The sequence below is a fragment of the Lagopus muta genome, chromosome 26 (assembly GCF_023343835.1).
Source record: "Lagopus muta isolate bLagMut1 chromosome 26, bLagMut1 primary, whole genome shotgun sequence".
In the NCBI taxonomy this organism is placed as follows: Eukaryota; Metazoa; Chordata; class Aves; order Galliformes; family Phasianidae; genus Lagopus; species Lagopus muta.
Genome location: NC_064458.1, coordinates 3422983 through 3442805, shown reverse-complemented (window position 1 = coordinate 3442805; position 19823 = coordinate 3422983). Strand labels below are relative to the sequence as shown.

Sequence of the window (19823 nt, the reverse complement as noted above, 5' to 3'; positions counted from 1 at the left end):
GTGACATGGCATGGCTTGGGATGGCTTGGCTTGGATGACGTGACATGGCTTGGGGTGACACGGCCCAGCCCAGGTTGACATGGCATGGCTTGGGGGGACGTGACAAGGGTCGGAGTGGCACAGCATGGCTTGAGGTGACATTACATGGCTTGGAGGGACACGACACGGCTTGGGGTGGCATGGCTTGGGGTGAAACTGGCTCAGATGGACATGGCATGGCTTGGGAGGACATGGCTTGGGGGGACATGATGTGTTGAGGTGACATGTTGTGACTCAAGGTGACATGGTATGGCATGAGGGTGACATGAGATGGCTTGGGGTGACATGCCATAGCTTGGGTGACACAGCTTGGGGTGACAATGTGGCTGAGGTCGACATGGCATGGGTTGGGGTGACGCTGCATGACTTGGAGTGACATGACGTGGCTTGGGGTGGCATTATGGCCCAGATTGACATGGCATGGCTTGGGTGGCATGATGTGGCTCAGGATGACATGGCATGGCTTGGGGTGACATGAATTGGGGGTGACATGGCATGGCATGGGGTGACACTATGGCTCAGATTGACACGGCATGGCTTGGGGTGACATGGCATGGGGTGACAATGTGGCTCAGGATGACATGGCATGGCTTGGGGTGACATGGATTGGGATGACATGGCATGGAGTGGCATGGCTTGGGGTGACATGGCATGGGGTGACACTATGGCTCAGGTTGCCACAGCCTGGGGCGGCGTGTTGTGCCTCGAGGCGGCATGGCGTGGGGTGACGCAGCGTGGCTCAGGTTGGCTGGGGACGCTGGCAGTGACACGCTGCACCCCGGTGTGACCCCGGCCCACCCCCAGCCTGCCCAGCTGCTTCTTCGACGTGTCGCGCGCTGAGGCCGAGCGGCTGCTGGAGCGCAACGCAGGCAGTGGGGAGCGTGGTGCTGCGGCCCGGTGGGCACGGCCAAGGCTTCTCCATCAGCACACGGCAGGTGCTGAGCGGGGTGAGCGGGCTGCGACCCCCCTCCTGTGCCTGGGGTCGGTCCCCGGGGTCGGGGTCTCCTTGGCTGGGGTCGGTGACGCCCGCTGAGGTCGCCTCCCTGGGCAGCGCTGCTCTGCTGAAGCACTACAGGGTGGTCAGCGTGGGAGATGGGTTCCTTGTTGATGTCGACACGCCGGTGAGCGCCGTGGGTCAGAGCCGTAGACACCCACTGTGCCCCCATGGGATGGGACCCCCAGCTTTGGGCTGAGGATCAGCGATTGGGACCCCTCCCTTCCCACAGAGGTTGGGCTGGGATCCCCCCGAAGGGATTGGGGCAGGGCAGCCCCATAGCTGGGACCGAAGCAGGGGACCCCTGGGGGGCTGGGACCCCGAGGATGGGGATTTATGGGATTGGGACCCTGGGGGCTGGAACAGGAGGGATGAGGAACCCCAAGAGACTGGGAGCCCAGGGATTGGGGACTGAATGGCAAAGATTTACGGGATTGGGACCCCCAGGGGGCTGGGAGCCAAGCGACTGGGATCCCCCCAAACAGGGAACCCCCACAGCTGAGACCGAAAGGGCAAAGAACCGGGGGAGTGGGGGTAAAAATGGCAAGGATTGATGGAGCGGGGGTCCCCTCCAGTGGGGCTGAGGGAGCTGCAGGGGGTCCCGTGGTTGTGGGGGGGGGGGGGAGGAGGGGAATGAGCCCATGTCCTCTCCCTGCAGCATCACTGCTCCTCGCTGGACGAGGTGGTGCAGTACTTCGTGAAGCAGAGCAAAGGCAGCCTGCAGCCCCTGCACCGGGAGTACAGCATGACGCTGGGTGGGCGCCGGGGGGGGCTAAAGGGGGGCGGCTGGGGCACAGCAGGTTTTGCAGGACGGTGGGGGGGGGGGGGGCAGGGGAGGGCAGTAGTGGAGTTTATGGGGGGGGGTAATTTGGGTTGCATGGGGTGAAGGGGCTGCAGGATGGTTTCTGGGGGTTGGGGGGGGGGGATGGGGGTCTGTGATGCCCCCGTTCTGCCTCAGAGTTCGTGGAAGCAGATGCTAAAAGCTCGGAGGTGACACGGCGGCCATGCAAACCTCCCCCCTGCCCCCCCGCCCCCCGGCCCGCCCCCAAGGCGCAGCACCGCCGGCCCAGGCCCCCCCCCTACTGCCAAAACCAACAGCGACCCCACAGCACGCAGTGAGAGGTGAGTGTGGATGGGGGAAACTGGGGGGGGGGGAGGGGGGAAGAAACCACTGCACCCCACTGCTCTCCCCTGCAGGTGCCGGCAGCCCCCCCAGCTCACAGCCCCATTCGACCCCACGGCGCGGCCCACTGCTGCCCCATGGACACAATGCTGGTGAGGGGGGGGGCTGGAGAGGGCTTTGTTTGGGGGGGGGGGTGGGAGCCCATAACGTGGATCTGCTTCACCCCACTGCCCCCCAACCCCCAGCAGACATCACAGAGGAGCTGGCTCAGAAGCTGATGAGGCGGCCGTGCTCTCAATGAGGACTGATGGGGGTCAGTGGGGGGGGGTCGGGCTGGCTGCCCCCCTCCTTCCCTACCAGCTGTGGGCAATGGTGTCCACCTGCCCCCCCGACCCCCCCCCCCATGCTACCTGGCCTCGTGGCAGGGGCTGCCTATGGGGTTGGGGGCCCCAGGTTGGAATACCGGGGGGGCACACAGCCCCATGGTGGCGAGGGGGTCGGGGGGGGGGCACGCAGCTCTGGTGGCACTACAAATAATAAAGCTGCCCATCCCACCACCCCACCGCGCCTCCTCCATCTCACAGCCCCCCCCCACACCCAAAAGCCCCTCCTCCCTTCCCCCCCCCCCCGTGCTGCTGTCCCCAAATGCAGCTCACACCTCTATCCCGCTTTATTAAGGCCAGAAGCAGCTGTCTGTGGGGGGGCAGCAAGCCCGGCCCTGTGCCAGTGTTGGGGGGGGGCACACGGGGGAGGGACCTGAGGGTCACAGGTGCCCCAGCACCCAACCCAGCAAACCGTGAGGGTCTGGGGGGGGGCTGACATCCCCCACCTCCCCCCCAGCGCCCGGAACGTGGCGAGGACAGAGTGTGATGGGGGTGAGGGGGGGGGTTGTGGTTATGGGAGGGGGGGGGTGATGGGTACATTCAGTGCTCTGCCCCGGGGGGTCGCTGGGGCTCTTAGGGCAGGCTGGCCGTGGAGCTGCTGGCCGCGCTGTTGCGTTTCTGGAGGCATTTCACAGCGCTGGGCACCTGCAGGCCCGAGGAGACGTGGAAGCTGCCACACCAAACCTGGGGGGCACAGGGGCAGCGTTGGGCATCGGGACCCCTCAAACCCCCCCCCCATGATCCCACAGCCCCCCCCCACCTCCAGCCCTCCTTACCATGAAGGCTGGCAGCACCGGCTGCGCAAAGCGAGCCTTGAAGGTGTGCAGCAGCTGCTTGGTGCGGGCGTTGTAGAAGGACAGGAATCCTGTGGGCACACATGGGTAGGTGTGGGGCACACATAGGGGCACACGTGGACACAGAAGGGGGCACATGGAGCACACATAGCAGCACATGTGAAACACACATATGGGCACCTATGGGGCACACGCAGAAAGCACTCAGGGGCACGTGTGGGGCACAGATAGAGGGGGAATGTATGGAGCACATACAGGGACATGTGGGGCACCATAGGGGCACGTGTGGGGCACACACAGGCATGTGGGGCATATATGAGGCACATCTAGGGACACACATGCACACACAGGGGCACATGTGGGCACACAGTGGGGTGTTTGTGGGACAGATGTGGGGCACACGGGGGAGAAGGTGGGGAACATGGAGACACGTGTGGGAAGCAAAAGGGGGCCACATGGAGCACACATGGGGCAAATGTGGGGCACACATAAGGGCACACGTGGGACATGTGAGGCACAGATAAGGGGCACGTGTGGGGCATAGAGAAGGCACACATAGGGGTACGTGTGGGGCACACAGGGGCATATGTGGGGCACATATAGGAGCATGTATGGAGTATACAGGGGGGGCGCATGCGGGGCACAGGTGGGCACACAGGCGTGCGTGTAGGGCGCACACAGTCACACGTGGGGGCACACATATGGGCACTTATGGAGCACACAGGAAGGCACGTGAGGGGCATATATGGGGCACAGATGGAACACACATGGGGCACATGTGGGACACTTGGGGGCACATCCAGGGCCACGTGTGGGACACGCATAAGGGCACATATGGAGCACATGGGGGGCACACATAGGGGCACGTATGAGCACAGGTGGAGCACGCTTAGGGACAAGCACGGGGCACACGTGGGGCACAGAGCTCCACCTCTGCCCATCCAGCGCCCCGCAGGCAGCCCCAGGAGCAGCTCCCACCTTCATGGAAGTTGCAGTAGACGCCGATGCAGTCGGGCACGGGCACATCCAGCACCTTGGCCTTGTTGGCGTGCTTGGCGCTGAAGCTGACCTGCAGCCAGTTGTTGAGGTGGAGGCACCACGACGCCGACGTCTTGCCCAGCTGATCGAACTTGCCCAGGCTGCGATACGCCACCCCGACGCCGAACGCTTTGCTGTCGCGGTCGTACCGCACCTCCCAGTAGTGGTCGTCGCCGTCGATCAAGGTGTCTCCTGTGGGCACACGGCCGCCACGTTCCCCCCCATCTCCGTGCCCCACGTTTCCCCCCTTCTCGAGCCGTGGCTGCCGCTCTCACCCAACACCGTGTAGGATTCGGCGGTGAAGCGATCCCTGCCGGGCGCGGCCCAGCGACATCCGCTTGGGTGACTGCACAGCCCTGGGATGGAGGCAGGCGGTGAGGCCGGTGCCGCCACCAACACCCGGTGCTGAGCGGGGTGCTGTTACCTGGCGGGGGGAGTTGGCGGGCGACGCAGTCCTGCCCTTCCCGTCCTTCTCCCTTGTCTTCACATCCTGCACCTTTCCGCCCGTGGCGTCCCACTCCACACTGAAGTCCTCCACGCGCAGGTTCTGGTGGCACGTGCTGGCATCCAGCCGGAACATGAACGCTGGGGACAGCCACCATCAGTGCCACCCCCACCCCACCCCCCCCCCACCGGCTGCCATCCCCCCCCCCCCCGGCGCCCACCTCTCGTCTCCAAAGTGACCGCCTCAGAGAACTCTCCAGCCACGGCTTTGTTGCAGGCCCGCACTCGGAAATTCATGTACTTCATGTCAAACTTCAGCCCTGCGGACGCACGCGGCGAGGTGACAAACTGGGAGCCCTGGGACGGGCTCTGCTCCGCACCGCCCGGCCCCGCGCCCTCACCAGACAGCGTGTACTCAGTGCCCTTAATGCCCTCCACCACCATCCAGGGCTGCTCCTCCTTGGCTCGGGGCGGCCCCTCGAAGTTGGTCCTGCGGTACTCCAGCACGTAGTGGTCGATCTTGCTGTCCTCATCAGGCATCCTCCAGGACAGCGTCACGCAGTTATCGGCCACCAGTGACTCCGTCAGGTCGATCTCAGGGGTGCTCGGCACTGCCGGGAGGAGCAGCTCGTCAGTTCTGACCCCCCCCCTTCCCCAAACACAACCTCCCTGCCCTACAGGGCACCCCCAGGTGTGCTGTGATGGGAGGGCGGACACCCTGAGAAAGCACCTATGGAAACCTGAACGCGTGGCACCCAGAGCTCCCTGGATGCAGCCCCTATGAGCACGCTGCCCCACACACCCCAGCACAGCCCCACAGCTCCCGCTGAGCCCTCTGTGCTTCTACAAAGGCCACCAACCACATCCCCACACCCCCCTCCCGTGGGGGTACCTGGCAGGAAGGCGAGGGCTTGCAGCAGGCGGCGCTCCTGGGCAAAATCCACCATCAGGTGGCTCATGTTGTCGCTCACCTTGGCCTTGAGCGAGAGGCGGAAGGCGGGAGCCATCGTCACACTGGGACAAATGGGGGAAAAACCATCAGCCAGGCTGGGAGATGGACCCAGACCCCTCACCCCAACTGCCAGGAGGGATCTGAGGAGGGTGGGCGGCGCCCTGCACCCGCATCCCCCCCCTCTGTAGCTGTGGGGTGAGGGCAGGGCGACGCCGACGCTGTGGGTTAGTGGGCATGGGGGCAGCGGGGGGACCGTACCTATCCTTGATCTGTTTGGCAGCCTGGAGAGCGCAGAGGGAAAGAGGAGAAAAAGAAAGCAGGTGAGACAGCAGTGCCAGGAGCCAGCGTGCTGCAGCGTGTCCTGACATCGTGGCCTCACAGCACAGCATCCCTGCAGCATCCCTGAAGCATCCCTGCAGTGGCACCCACACGGCACAGCATCCCTGCATCCCCACAGCAGAACCCGCACAGCGCAGCGTCCCCTGCGCCCCACCGGCGTGCCATGCAGTGCAGCATCCCCACGTCCCCATCCCAGTGCACTGACATCCCTTTATCTCTGATAACAGAAGGTGCCACGCAGCACCTGAGGCTCTGGGTGGTATGGGGGGGGTCCCAGGCCCTAACCAAGCCTGGCAGCGGGCAAAGCCAGCCCAGCGTTAATGAGGTGCCCAGCACAGAAAGACAGGAGCGTGGCCGCCTGGGGCGAGCACAGTCAGAGCGGCACGAGCCAGAAGGTGAGGGGGGACAGCACTGCCCAGCCCCCACCTCCAGCACACAGCGCTGGGGCAGCCGGGCAGGGATGGATGGCAGCTCCCAGCTTGTGCACCTGGGCGAAGTCGTGGTTGTTGGCCGTCGCCAGGGTCTGGTTGGCCGTCTCCAGCAGCTCCTCCGAGCTCTCCAGCGCTTTGGCACACGCCGCCAGCTGAGCCTGAAGGACACAGAGCTGCAGTGTGTGGTGGGGGCAGGCAGTGGGGGGGCAGGGCAGGCGCTCACCTGCAGCTCGTAGGTGCGGCTGGCGCGGGTCCTGCTTGATCTTCATCAGCATGCTGTCCTTCAGCTCGTCCAGCAGCGCATACAGCGACTGGAACTCCCCCTCCAGGTCCTCCTGCACTCGTGCAGAATTGTCCTGGTGGTGACAGCACACGTCAGCAGGTGATGGAGGCGGCCATGAGCAGCACCCTCACTCTGTCCCCTTAGGGGACCCCGTTGTGGCGGTGCTGGTGACGGGGGGGGGTGACACACAGGGCGTTGAGTTACCTCCACATTCTGCAGCATCTGCTTGAGGGAGTAGATGAAGTTCTGGATCTCTTCATTCTTCACAGCCAAAGTGGTGATGATCTTCCGCAGCGCTTCCTGCCCGTGGGGGGGGGGGGGGGGGGGGGGCACACCGTCAGTGTCCTCCTGGATCCCCTCTGAGCTCAGCCACCCCCAGGGTCCCCTCAGCCCCACACCCCCGACCCCACGGGACGCAGCACAGACACAGCAATGACTTGGCAGCGGGTGCGGGCGAGCTGCCAGCCGGGGGGGGCATGGGGGAGGGTCACACCAGCACTGCTGCTGTGCAGCCAGGCAGGACTGGGGGGGGAGGGAGGGTGGAGAAGCTCCCAGCAGCCCCTGCCCACACCTTTGCCCCTCCATCTTTAACCCCTTCATCCCCCTCCCCCAGCCCTCCTCCTATTCCCCCCCACCTGTCCCTCACCAGCTTCATCCCCTCTCTCCTCCATCCCTCCATCCCCATCCCTCCATCCCCATCTTCCCCCTTCATCCCCACTCCTCCATTCTCCCTTCATCCCAACTCCTCCATCCCTTCCCCCATCCCCCCCAAGCCCTGTCCGGTACCCGGCCCGGCCCCACCTGGTCGCCCATACCGGGCCGCCCCCACCGCCTCCAGGCCCTGCCGGCACCAACAAAAGGGGAGCGGTTCCGTCCCCGCTCCGCCCCGCCCGCAAAAGCATGCTGGGAAGCGTAGTCCGCCTTCGAGGCACGCTGGGATGCGCCCTATTGCCGGAAGACGGACCGCGTGGCATGCTGGGAAGTGTAGTGCGGCCGCGGGGTGTGCTGGGATATGTAGCATTGGCTGCGGGTGGGCGCGGGGCATGCCGGGAAGCGTAGTGCGGCCGCGGGGTGTGCTGGGATAGGTCGTATTACCATGGGGCGGGGCGCGGGGCATGCTGGGACGTGTAGTCCCGCGTAGGCCCCGTGCTTCATCCAGAGAGCTGAGCCCCCAGGAGGAGCTGAGCGGCACCGCTGCATTCAGGCCCCGCTTCCCCCCCACATCTCAGCCCCCTCCTGGGGAAATGGGGCCCCCAACCCAGGGCATGGGGGGACGGAGGAGGCTGCAGGATGTCTGGGGAGGGGAAGGAGCCCCCAGCGGGACCCCCACCCTCGTGGTTGTCACCGTGAGGCCACGTGGGCCACAGTGCTCTGGGGTCAGGATGTGGCCCCAAAGGAGGGGTCACGGAATGGTGGCACATCATCTGGGTCAGCTCAGTCCTTGTGCTGGGTGCTGGGGTGGGATGTGGGGTCGGGGTCTGATGGGGGTTGGGGGCTGATGGGGGTTGGGGGCTGATAGGGGTCTGATAGGGGTTGGGATGTGCTGTGGGGTCGGGGTGTGATGCTGTGCTGTCCCTCACCCCGCGCAGCTCCCTGCGCTGCCACAGGAAGCTGTGGCGTCACAGTGAGGGTGACAAGCAGACCAGGTGCTGTGGGGACAGTGGAGAGGACAGTCCAGGGATGGGGACCTCATGGGGACAAAGGAGCCGTGGGGATGGTGCCTGTGTGGGGATGTGGAGGTTTGGGGTGCTCATCCCCCTCCTTGGTGGTGAGTAGTGAGGGTATGAGGGGGGTGGGGGACTTGGGGCTGTGGGGTGGGGATGGGGGGAAACAGAGGGGCTGCGGGGATCGGCCTTGGATGGGGGGCTGCCTGGGGTGTGCGTGTCCTGAGGGTGGAGAGGGAGCAGGGAGGGGTCTGGGACGGAGACAGACAGACAGACATGAGGACAGGATGGGATCAGAAAAGATCACTCAGACGCCACCTTCACCCCATCCCCCCGTGCTGCTGACCACGTCCCCATGTGTCACATCTCCGCAGTTCTCAGCCCCTCCAGGTACAGTGACCCCCCCCCCCCCCCCACGCTCCCCCTTGGTGGCTGCGCCAGCGCCTCACCTCCCAATGCTCCTACATCCAACCCAGTCAGAGCGGGGACAGAGATGGGGACAGTGGCCGTGGGGTGGGGGGCACGGCAGAGACAGTGAGGATGGGTGAGGAGACGTGGGGAGGAAAGAGAGCTGAACAGGAAGGGGACAGCGGCAGTGAGGACAGGATGGGGACTTGTGGGCAGTGGCTGCGGCCAAGCAGAACACGTGAGCAGAACAGAGGGCGTCCCAGCGTCCCCATCAACAGCAACGGGGCCGTGGGGCACTGGGGGGCCTCAGGAAAAGCCACGTGCCCAGCCATCATCCCCAGAGCCTCGTGGTGACCCCAGTGCTGCTCCCAGCAGTGGGAGCCCTGCAGGTGAGCCAGGAGCCGGCCGAGCTGCGGGTGGCAGCGGGCACCAACGTGTCCCTGCGGTGCCAGCTGGTGACAACGGAGCCGTGGTCCATGGCCCGCATCGCATGGCTGAAGGACGGGGAGCACGATGTGCTGTGCACCACCCGCCTGTATCCCAAAGCCGCTGTCTTGCCCTGTGCCACCCCCCGCCTCCAGCTCGCATGGAGCCCACCCCACGCCAAGCTCAGCCTCCATGGGGCACAGCAGGGCGACGCAGGATGCTACGTCTGCTGCTTCACCATTGAGAAGCCCTACCTCGCCGTGGCCACCTGCAAGCAGCATGTGAATGGCACGCTGCTCCATGTCAGCACAGGTATCCGGGAGGCACAAGGGGGTGGGCTGTGCTCTGCTGCTCCCCCCAGGCACCCCTGGCAGCATTTAGTGGGGTCTGTGGGACGTGGGACCCCCAGGAGCGTTACTGGTGATGTGGGGTCTCTGGATGGCAGCACATCCCCGAGCGCTCGCAGGGTCACAGCAGGGATGGAGTGAGGATGGGCACAGAGCAGCTCTGACTCTGCTTTCCCTTTGCTGCAGGAGCTGATGGAGCGCATGGGGCAGGTATGTGTGTCCCCAGCGACCCCCATTCCCCCCCCCCGGGTGCTGGTGGCAGTGAGGCAGCAGCCCAGCTGGCTGTGCTTGCAGAGCTGAAGCAGAAGCTGTGGGGGGCTGTGGGGGGCGCCTTGCTGCTCGTCGGGCTGATCTCCCTCGGCTGCTGGTGCTGCAGGAGGAAGGCAGGTAACCCCCCCCACCCTGAGCAGCGCTGTGCCCACAGACCCCGAGTGCGTTCACCCCACACCCACCCACCCACACCCCTGCCCGGATGCCGTCCCCAAATACCCCAATCGCCCTCTGCCCCTCTGCCCCAATCCCCCCCCACTCTCCTCCCACTTGGAAAACACCCCTCTGTCTGTGCACCCCGTGCCCCACTCCCCTCTTCCTTTCAGACCCCTGGCTGCCCCACTGGGTGCCTCTGGGGCTGGAGGCTCCCCTGCTGGGCTGTGCCTATGGGGCCGTGCCTGCCCTGCACCCCACAATGCCCCCGCTGTCCCCCAGACACCTCAAACATCTACGTGAACATTGTGCCCTGCCGGACCCCGAGGAACAAGAGCCCCCAGGGAGCAGCTGCTGGAGGACAGTGCATACAAGGGGGGCTGGACCGAGCGTGGAAGCCCCCCAGCCCTAAGGGGTGACCCCCCCCCCGTGCCCCACAGCCCCCAGTATCGGCAGGCATAGGGTGCGAGCCATGCGCTCCGCTCTGCTTCACACAGGAAGAGCCCCCACTGGGTTGCAGCATCCTGCCGCCTCGCTTCCTGTCTTCTTGCGGTGCCTTCCTGCCCCCCAGCATCCACCCCTGGGGGCAACCGCAGCCCCCGGGACCCCCAGCACAGACCCTGCGCACAGGCAGCCCTGGGGCTGGGGGCACAGCATGGTCCCACAGCCCCCCGAGTCACAGGGGAGCCGCCGTGCCACTGTGTCCTCATTTCCCTTTGCACTCAGTGCCTGCAGAAGGGCTCAGCCCCATCCTGGCACAGCCCCACCGGGGGGCACTGCTGTCAGCCCCCCTGCAGGGCATGGGGCGGTGGGGGGGCCAAGGGTGGCTCTAAGCCTGGTGCTGGGCCACGTGGGGGGACACATCCAGACACCAACCCTACCCCCAACCCAACCTGATCCATAATCCTAACTCTGACCCTGATCCTAACCCTGACCCTAACTCAAACCTTAACTCTGGCCCTAACCTGAACCAAACCTGACCCCAACCCAAGCCCTGATCCTAACCCTGATCCTGACCCCAACCCAACCTGATGCCCCAACCCTAATCCTAACTCTGACCCTGACTCAAACCCTAACTCTGACCCTAACCTGAACCCAAACCTGACCCCGAACCCAAACCCTGACCCTCACTCTCACCCTCACCTGAACCCAAACTCAGTCCCTCTCCCAATCCTAACTCTGACTCCGGCCTCAAGCCAAACTCAAACCCAATCCCGAACCTAAACCCTGCCCCAAACCCAGCGCTCCCATGGCGCAGCAGGATGGAAACCCCCCCCACCCCCCTTCCCCCACACACAATGGAGTTCAGCCCCAAGACGCACCAGAGCCTTTAATGGGAACACCATGGGGGGGATCCCCGGCACCGTGGGGCTCAGGGTGGCTGTGCAGCCACAGGGTAGAGCAGCGAGAGGTGCCGGGCGCCGCGGACGGGCAGCGCTCGCGCCGTGTAATGCCGCACGGCCTCGGGCACGGAGGGGAACGCGGCCCCAGCGCGGCCCAACACAAAGTGCTGCTCCCGCGTCCGCGTCAGCTTCACGTGCACGAAGCCGTGGCTGCTCCTGGGGGGCAGAGCAGGGAAGGGGCAGCGCGTGGGCCTACGCAGGGCACACGACCCCGTGGGGCAGCCCCGCGTTGTACCTGAGTGACAGTGAGTAATCCTCGGGGCTGGTCTCGCAGTCCCTCACCAGGAAGCTGCCCTCGCGGCACAGTGCCAGCAGTGTCTCGGCGCCTGCGCGCCCAATGGGGCCGTGGTACCACCTGTGTGGGGCACCATGGGGTCACCGACGGCATCCCAACGTGGGGCACCGCATCCCGCCTGCGCTGCTTGGGGACCAAACTCGATGTGGGGGCACTGAAGGGCCGTGGGGAGCCGTCTGTGCCACTGGGATGTTGGCTGTGGGGCATCTGCTGTGCTATGGGGTGTCCGTGCCACAGGGACCCACCTCCACCATGAGGATCCATCTGTATTATGGGGACCCATCTCCACCATGTGGACCCACCTGTGCCATGGGGACATCGATGCCATGAGGACCCATCTGCACCATGGGGCACCTTCTGTCCCATAGGGACCCAACTGCACCACAGGGACCCATCTGTGCCATGGGGACGTCCCTGCTATGGGGATCCATCTCCACTACGGGGACCCAGCTGCGCCATGGGGCCATGCATGCCATGGGGACCCATTTCTATCATGGAGCACTTTCTGTGCCACAGGGACCCATCTCCAGTACAGAGACCCATCTGTGCCATTGGGATTTCCATGCCATGGGGACCCATCTCCACCTTGGTGACCCATCAGGGATGGCCTCTACCTCCTCTGAACCATAGGGACCCCTGTCTCCCCCTCCCCACCCCCAGGGCCGTGTCCATGCCATCCATGACGTTTGGGTTCAGGTTAGGGTGAGAGTGAGGGTCAGGGTCAGGGTTAGGGGTCAGGTTTGGGTTCAGGTTAGGGTGAGAGTTAGGGTTTGAGTTTGGGTCAGGGCTAGGAATCAGTTTGGCTTAGGGCAAGGTTCAGAGCCAGGGTTAGGATCAGGGTCAGGGTTCTGCATCGGCGCCGCCCCACTTTGGATGGGACCCCCACACTCACACTTGCTTCTCCAGGGGCAGCGAGGTGTCCACGTGCCCTGGGCTGGGGGGGGCAGATCGGCCTCGTGCCCGGGGGGGGCCGGGGGGGGCGTGCTGGCTGTCGGGACAGACTGGGGGAGCGCTCAGGACTCTCAAACTGCACTGCAGGGACACAGCGTGCTGTCACCCCACTGAGGAGTCCCAGCATCGCAAAGTGGTACCCACAGGGGGGGAGGGATGCTGGAGCTGCGGGGTGGTGCCTATAGGGGCTGAGGATGTGGGGTTATGGGGTGGTACCCATCGGGGCTGAGGATGCTGGGGCTGTGGGGTGGTACCCACAGGGGCTGGGGCTGTGGGGGCTGTGGGTACCCATAAGGGCTGTGGATGCTGGGGCTACAGGGTGGTGCCTATAGGGGCTGAGAATGTGGGGTTATGGGGTGGTACCCATAGGGATTGAGGGATGCCGGAGCTACAGGGTGCTACCTATAGGGGCTGAGGCTGTGGGGTTATGGGGTGTACCCATAGGAATTGAGAGATGCTGGGGCTGTGGGGTGGTACTCACAGGGGCTGTGGCTGTGAGGGCTGTGGGGTGGTACCCGTAAGGATTAAGGGATGCTGGGGCTGTGGGGTAGTGCCCATAGGGGCTGAGGATGCTGGGGCTGTGGGGTGATACCCATAGATACTGAGGGATGCTGGGGCTGCAAGGTGGTGCCTATAGGGGCTGAGGATGTGGGGGCTGTGGTGTGGTACCCATAGGGATTGAAGGATGCTGGGGCTGTGGGGTGGCACCCACAGGGGCTGGGGCTGTGGGGTTGGGGGCTATGGGGTGGGAGCGACGTCCACGGGATGCCGGCACCTGCGAACGCCCGTGAGATGTGATCCTTCTTCCACTCCCAGGGCTGGTCGTACTCATCGGCCGGCCGCTCGTCGTCGCGGGGCAGGCGGCTGTCACGAGCTGCGCCCCCCCCCGTGCCCTCACCCACCTTCTCCCATCCCTCGCAGGGGGTGTCGTAGAGCTTTGGGCCCTGCTGCGTTTTCACCCGCTGCCCCTCGCCGTGCCGTGGGCGCCCTGGGGGACGGGCAGGGCTATGGGAAGCGGCGGGGGCCGGGGGGGGGGGGGGGGGAGGCTGCGGGAGCCCTATGGGGACGGGTGTGGGGGGGGAGGCGGTGCGGTGTCACCCACCTGCAGCATCGCGGGGGTCTTCATTGCCGCCCTCGGGCACCGAGTCCTGATCGAAGGGCTCCGAGTATTCGCTCTCGTTGGGGCCCTACAGAGCGGTGGGACGGGACCCCCGTGGAACCCCCCCGCGGTCCCCCCCCTCGGGTCCCCTGCTCGGGTGCTCCCAGCTCTTTCCCCGCTGTTCCTTTGTGCCCCATCCCTCTCCTCTCCCCCCCCCCGGATCTCCCCCATCCCCCACCCCAAATCCCCCCACCCCCCCCGCTTCCCCCTTCCCAATTCCCTCTCCCAGCCTCCCGTGCCCCCCATTCCCCCCCCATTCTCCCCCCATTCCCCCGTCCCCTCTTCCACTCCCTCCACCCCCCACGTTCCCCACTCCGCCCCACCCCCAAATCCCCCCGCCGTGACCCCACACCTCTCCCCAACCCCCCGCTCCCCGCCCCCAATTCCCCACCGTTACCCCATCATTTCCCATCCTCCCCACTGCCCCATCGCACCTCCCCCCCACAACCCCCCCCCGGGTGCCCCCTCCTCACCTGCTCCAATCGACCCGGACCCCCCACCCTCACCAGCCGGTGCCGGGGGGAGGCGGTCCCGGTGCCGGTTCCGTGGGGGCGGCGCTCACCGCCGCTGTAGTCGGGTTGGGGCGGGCGGGGGGGGGGATCGCCGTGCCCCCCGGCCCAGGTATTCCCGCAGCCATTTGGCCATCGGCACCGCGGGACCACCGGACCCCCCCGCAGCTGCCGCCGCCGCCGCCGCCGCCGCCGCCGCTTTGTGTCACCGCCGCTCTCAGCGCGGACCGGAGCCCCTCACCCCCCCCACCCCCAGTACCGCCCCGCAGTGATGCTCCGGAGGGGGGCGGGGGGGGGGGGAGGAAGAGAGGGCTGAGCCCCCCCACCCAACCGGGGTCAGCGGGAGAATCAAAGTGGCACCGGGACAAAAGCGGACCCGCGGCTACGGGACCCCCCGGGGATCGGAGTCGGGGGCGCCCGACCGCCCCCCCCCCCCCGCACCGATAAGGCTCCGCGGACCCCGACATCTGTTGGTCCCATAGGGGTGCGCCCCCCCCGGCTCAGCTCAGGGGCACGAAGACCCCCCTCCTCCCCCCAACCCCCTCCCTGGGATATACGGGGCGGGGGGACCCCAGCGCTGTACCCCTACCGCAGCCCCGCTCCGCTCTCCCCGAACAAAGACCCCTTTCCTGCTGGGGGGGCACACAGGGGGGCACACAGGGGGGCACACAGGGGGGCACACAAGACGCCGGGCGCCGTCCCATAGAGCGGCCACGGGTAGAACTCGGGGGGGGGGAGAGAAGTCAGTCACAACGAAGCGCCTTCCTCCCCCCCACCCTTTACAAAGCCCCGCAGCCCCAGCGCCATTTGCGATGGCTTAATTGGTTGGGTTAATTAGCGCCCGGCCGGGGGGGGGGGGGGGCTCTGACAAAGGGGACGGCGGCTCCACTTGGGGCCAACGCGGCTCAGGGTCTCCCTCTGTGGGTCAGCCCCATAACGGACACGCGGACCCATCTGTGGGTCAGACCCTATGAAGGACACGCGGACCCATCCGTGCCTTGTGAACTCTGCGGATGAAGCAGACACCAGCAGTTCCAACGCACCCCATTTATTCACTGATCGGGGTCCCCTGTGGGCACAGCCAACCCCCCCGCTCCCCCCTGCAGCAGCCCCACACAGATCCCATAGGAGGGGGCACAGAAAGGAGGGGGTTCTTGGCTACAAAAAAACACTGAGCTCACGTCCCCCTATGGGGGCAGGAAGGCCCCACACTGCTGTTAGCACAGCGGGGGGCTGCTGAGGCCAGCAGAGAGGACGAAGAACACAGTCCTGTAGGTCCCAGTGCTTCCCAGCACCACGCTGGGATGCGTCACCCCCAAGTGCAGGATTGGTGCCCACAGCCCCACTGCAGGACAGGATGTGTGGGGTGGGAGCACCGTGGGGCTGAGCGGCTCTGGGGCGGCTGCTCTCAGCCAGGCAGGGCAGCAACGTGTGACGCCAGGGCTCCTCAGTCACTCTCGCTGTCTGTGTACGCTCCCAACAAGCTGAGGGACGAGGTGCTGCTCACAGAGCTGGGCAGGGAGCCTGGAGGGTGAAAGGAGAGCAGAAATGGTCAGCGAGGGGGATTTTAGGCATGGGAAGGGGGAGAGGAGGAGCTCGGCTTCGAGTCTGTGAGCTGCCAGCCGCACCAGGGCGCAGAGCTCACAGCTCAGGGCTGAGCTCTCGTAATCACGCTGCTCCTCCAGCAGGCAGATGAGGAAAGGAGAAACGCACTGTCCCTCCCCACAGATCCCCTGGGGGCACAGGGACCCAAGGAACCAAAGGCTAAGAACCAACCAGCACAGAACCAATCTCATCTGCTCTCCCCCAAGCCTCAGGCCCTCTGCTTTCCTGAGTCCTTCTGCTTCCTTTGCTCCACGGTTCCAAATGCCCAAACTTCACACCCAGGCAGCCCTCCCCACCCCAGCGATCTCCCCATGGCGGAGGTTCCTGGTGCTCTATCGGTGTCCTTTGGAAGCTGCTGTCCCCACCTGGCTGACACCCAGGAGAGGAGACAGCAGGAAGGGGGACAGCCCACATTGCAGAACCACAGCCCCATCTGCCCCACAGCAACTCAAACTGGGAGCACTGGGGCTGACAGACCCCACATGGGCAGTTACCAGTGCTGGTCGTGGTGCCTCGGTTCTCTGCCCCATTGACATGGGTGGCACTCAGCTTCTGCTTCCTGGCTGTCACCAGTGCAGCCAGCTGTGACTTGCTGTTCCATTTGCCCACACTCCGCTCCCAGCTTTCGGTCTTCAGCTTCTTGCTCTGGGGCTGAGGGTCCTGCGGGGTGGAGCGGGAGCATTAGGGATGTGTGGTGGTGTGACGGGGAGGCAGAGGGAGAAGGGAGACTGAAAACACAGGCACAGCTCCGAGGAGCACCCAACAAGGGCGACAGGGAGCTGAACAGGGCCTTGCAGGTGGTGCCAGGCGTGCCTGCAGGCGGCCCTGCTGCCAAACTGAACTCCCCTGTGCCCACAGAGCAGCACGGGGCCAGGGAACACAGGATTAACCCCAGCCTGGCTCAGACATGGCTGCTTTGATTCATCCGAATGGACGGAGGTCCCTGCGGGCACGGATCGACATCAGAGAGCAGCAGTGCAGGGGGCCCTGTTGGTGGGGATAATCCCTCCCTTGCAAGCCAGGCACTGAAAGCTCTTTTGTCCCGCTCGTCTCCAACACGGACGGAGGAAAAGCAGAGGAGAGGCCGGCCCAGGCGGTTGATTCACTGGTGGAAATCTTCGGAGGGCTGATTGTGCTGGAGAGGGGGCTGAGGCCCAGGGAAGGCTGAAGGGGAAGGGATGCTGCATCCCAGCTCCAGCCCAGCCGAGGCCGCCTCCTTTGTCAGCAGCCACAGACTAAAAGCACCGATTGATCCCTCTCTCCTTTCGGCCCAGTGCACAGGGCGCTCGCACAGAGCTGCTCATGCGTGACGGGCAGCAGGGACGGAAGGAACGGCGCGGAGCCCAGGGTGCAGCTCTGCTCCCAGGGAGGAGGAGCGGCAGGAGGACGAACCTCTGCCCCCCGCTCACCTCCTGCAGGACGTCTGTAGGCTTTGCCTTCAGCACAGCCTGGGTTCCTGGTTTCGCAGGCTCCTCGTCAGAGTCGGAGTCCGGCAGCAGCCGGCGGTTCTGGGCCTGCTCCAGCATGGCTCTGCGGGGACAGAGGGCGCGAGCTGAGCGGGAGAGGTGGCTCTGCCCCGCCACCATGAGGAGCAGCACTGTGGGCTGTGCTGCCTGCTGCACGCGCTCCCTGCTGCTGGAATTGGGCAGCAGGACCCACGCTGGGTTTAAGCCACCTCCAAGCAGCGCCCAAAGGCTGTGGCACGCAGCCTGATGCAGCTGCAGACTCCTCTCCCCACAGGGACGCTTCCCACAAGCCAGGCCGTGCTGTCAGCCCACGCCAACACCACCGCCAGCGTTTCTTTCCCCTCCCCAAAGACTTCAACAAGAACAACCCACCCCGTCCCCTTTGCAGCCCTCTGGTTGACGCCCCGCTCACACACAGCCCCTCCAACCTCAGGCCCTGCCCTCACTGCGCAGCCATCGCGGTGCTGAGCAGATGGTGAGACGTGGCCCCTCTCCACAGGGCTGCTTTCACACACGTGGCAACGCTTCCAGCAGCTCACTTCATCTCCTGCTCATCCTCCTCCTGCTCCCTGCGCTTCTGCTCCTCCTCGTATTCCTTGTACTGCTGCAGCATGGCCTCAAAATCCACATTTGCCTGGCGCTGGTTGAGCTCCTTCAACTCCTGTAGGTTCTCCAGAACTTCCATCTCCAGTTTGGAGTCCTTGGTTCTGTTCTCCAGGACCTGGGTGACCAGAAGGAAGCCAGGTTTACCCAAGGCAGCAAGGCCTAGCACTAAGGTCCAGCACAGCCTCCCCGCGCGGTACAGAGCAGGAAGCACTCAGAGGATCAACACTTTCATTTCTGAGTCAGGCACAATAGGAAAAAAAACAGCCTGCTGCAAATTCCAGCACAGGAGAAAACCTCCTGAGAGCGAACAGCAATACCTCACAATGTGGAGAAGCTATAAGGCCATGTGCTGAGCAGGGTACAGCCGGACAGGGGAGGAGAGAGTTTCCTTCTGCACAGAAGAGCATTTTCCAGTACCTTCATGGGGTTGTTCAGCTCCTCCTCTTCCCTCTCCTTCTGAATCCTTTTCTCCTCTTCCTCCAAGAGCTTCTCAGCTTGGAAGTTACGAGTGGCTCCATGCTCCATGGTGTAGTCCGTGTTCTCAGGATCTGTCTAAGGGAAAAGTAAGGCAGCAAATTCATTGTCCTGGGGCAATGCCACCCCAGTCACACTGCAGCTATGATTCCCCAGTTCCATCCACACCGCTGGGCAGACAAACACCTGCACTTTCCTGTTCAGCTCCAAAATGCACTCAGGTTCAGCCTGTGCTGGGACAGCCCTGCTCCCCATCACACTGAGCCCACGACCACACAGCCTCCCCAGGAAGCAAGAGAGCAGAAAGAAAATATTTCACCTTGAAAGTGATCTCAGCCAGGCACCGCGTGCACTTGATGTAGAAGCGGAATATGGGAAGTCCCAAATACACCTCGTTCTGAACCGTCTCCTTACGGGCATTAAACTTCTTCCCCTTGTAGATGTATTCCCCACACGTCTTGCAGCTAAAGAGAAGTCCATAGCACGTCATTAGAAGAGAAAGGGAGATCAAAAGAGACGCCAGCCCCAATTTACTCCTTTGGAAATCAGGCACCTACAACCCCAAAATCACCTACAGTGTCTCCTCCCTCTGCTTCCTCCCTTTTCTTCCAGCCCGGGTCACCTCTAAGCACTGCTGCCAGCAGCTCCCTGGCAGAGTGAGGAAGCAAAACAACGCCCAAACCAACTCCTCTCCCCTACAGCCGCTTCCTTCTGCCCCACGCCGCCTCTTACCGCATGTTGAACGGGGCCATGAGCCGCACCACATACTGACGGTCCTTCGGGAGTTTGAGCTTTGGGATCTTCGCAGGATCGAAGTCCGGCGGGTAATATTTCTGCAGGGACGGGGCAGAGAAGCGCACGCGGTGGGCACAGAGTCACCAAGCGGCTCCCCCAGCACCGCCCGGGGAGCTCCGAGGCCTTTCTCGGCCCGAAGAGCCTCCCGAGCCACCAGGAGCGCCCCGAGGACGAAGCGGAGCGCCCGGAGACCCCCGGAACACCCAGGCGGAATCCCGGAGCCTCCCGAACTCACGTTCAAGACTTTCCGTTCCGACATGGCTGCGCACCGCCCTCAGCGCCCCGCATACACAGTGGGGTCCGCTCCGCCCGCCGCTTCCTGGGAACGGCTCCCGCCCTCCTCCGCCGCTCATTGGTGGAGAGGGATGCAGCCTGAAATGTTCTCCAGTTCTATTGGTTGATTCTGCCGCTCGTCAGAGAGATCCGCCTATATATCCCGGAAGTTCGTGTGCCACCGCCCAAGGGCCTGCCC

The 19823-nt window shown here is 64.6% G+C and overlaps 5 protein-coding genes across 5 annotated transcripts in view; 2 read left to right on the top strand and 3 right to left on the bottom strand.

Annotated features, from left to right (window-relative positions):
* The window catches only part of STAP2 (signal transducing adaptor family member 2), a 12109-nt gene extending 9394 nt beyond the window's left edge, over window positions 1-2715 (top strand). The window contains 5 exon segments of the mRNA XM_048927793.1: window positions 1091-1160; window positions 1692-1788; window positions 1992-2051; window positions 2054-2308; window positions 2402-2715. Of these exon segments, the coding sequence (XP_048783750.1) occupies window positions 1091-1160; window positions 1692-1788; window positions 1992-2051; window positions 2054-2308; window positions 2402-2457 (538 nt within the window). The 3' untranslated portion in view covers window positions 2458-2715.
* Window positions 2716-2896: 181 nt separating this feature from the next.
* On the bottom strand, window positions 2897-7725 carry FSD1 (fibronectin type III and SPRY domain containing 1). The gene is given in 14 exon segments (XM_048927770.1): window positions 2897-3223; window positions 3316-3404; window positions 4312-4563; window positions 4647-4686; window positions 4688-4956; window positions 5037-5135; window positions 5217-5426; window positions 5708-5829; window positions 6026-6048; window positions 6594-6695; window positions 6761-6787; window positions 6789-6893; window positions 7025-7120; window positions 7622-7725. Coding segments are annotated over 14 exon segments (1557 nt in total). The 5' UTR covers window positions 7634-7725; the 3' UTR covers window positions 2897-3112.
* Window positions 7726-8064: 339 nt separating this feature from the next.
* Window positions 8065-10507, top strand: LOC125684797 (uncharacterized). The gene is made up of 4 exons (XM_048927237.1): window positions 8065-8166; window positions 9234-9630; window positions 9852-10052; window positions 10371-10507. Exons 1-4 carry the CDS (start codon window positions 8065-8067, stop codon window positions 10505-10507), a joined length of 837 nt encoding a protein of 278 aa, XP_048783194.1.
* Window positions 10508-11441: 934 nt separating this feature from the next.
* On the bottom strand, window positions 11442-14541 carry SHD (Src homology 2 domain containing transforming protein D). The gene is given in 8 exon segments (XM_048927788.1): window positions 11442-11647; window positions 11727-11846; window positions 12679-12728; window positions 12730-12818; window positions 13513-13725; window positions 13840-13924; window positions 14370-14492; window positions 14494-14541. Coding segments are annotated over 8 exon segments (915 nt in total). The 3' UTR covers window positions 11442-11460.
* An 866-nt stretch (window positions 14542-15407) lies between these two features.
* On the bottom strand, window positions 15408-19685 carry YJU2 (YJU2 splicing factor homolog). The gene is made up of 8 exons (XM_048927787.1): window positions 19587-19685; window positions 19289-19389; window positions 18876-19020; window positions 18500-18634; window positions 18016-18197; window positions 17420-17540; window positions 16505-16670; window positions 15408-15929 (listed from the first exon to the last, which is right to left on the bottom strand). The coding sequence occupies exons 1-8, from the start codon at window positions 19608-19610 to the stop codon at window positions 15853-15855; spliced, it is 951 nt and encodes a 316-aa protein (XP_048783744.1). The 5' UTR covers window positions 19611-19685; the 3' UTR covers window positions 15408-15852.
* Window positions 19686-19823: the final 138 nt, after the last annotated feature.

Excerpts from the sequence above, each read along its gene's own strand:
- LOC125684797 (XM_048927237.1), top strand. The coding sequence starts at position 8,065 with ATGGGGCCCCCAACCCAGGGCATGGGGGGACGGAGGAGGCTGCAGGAT. Across the intron at positions 8,167-9,233 it reads CCACCCTCGTGGTTGTCACC|AGCCTCGTGGTGACCCCAGT; the intron begins GTGAGGCCACGT and ends CATCATCCCCAG. Across the intron at positions 10,053-10,370 it reads GTGCTGCAGGAGGAAGGCAG|ACACCTCAAACATCTACGTG; the intron begins GTAACCCCCCCC and ends GCTGTCCCCCAG.
- YJU2 (XM_048927787.1), bottom strand. The coding sequence starts at position 19,610 with ATGTCGGAACGGAAAGTCTTGAAC. Across the intron at positions 16,671-17,419 it reads CTACAGACGTCCTGCAGGAG|GACCCTCAGCCCCAGAGCAA; the intron begins GTGAGCGGGGGG and ends TCCACCCCGCAG. Across the intron at positions 15,930-16,504 it reads AGGCACCACGACCAGCACTG|GCTCCCTGCCCAGCTCTGTG; the intron begins GTAACTGCCCAT and ends TTCACCCTCCAG.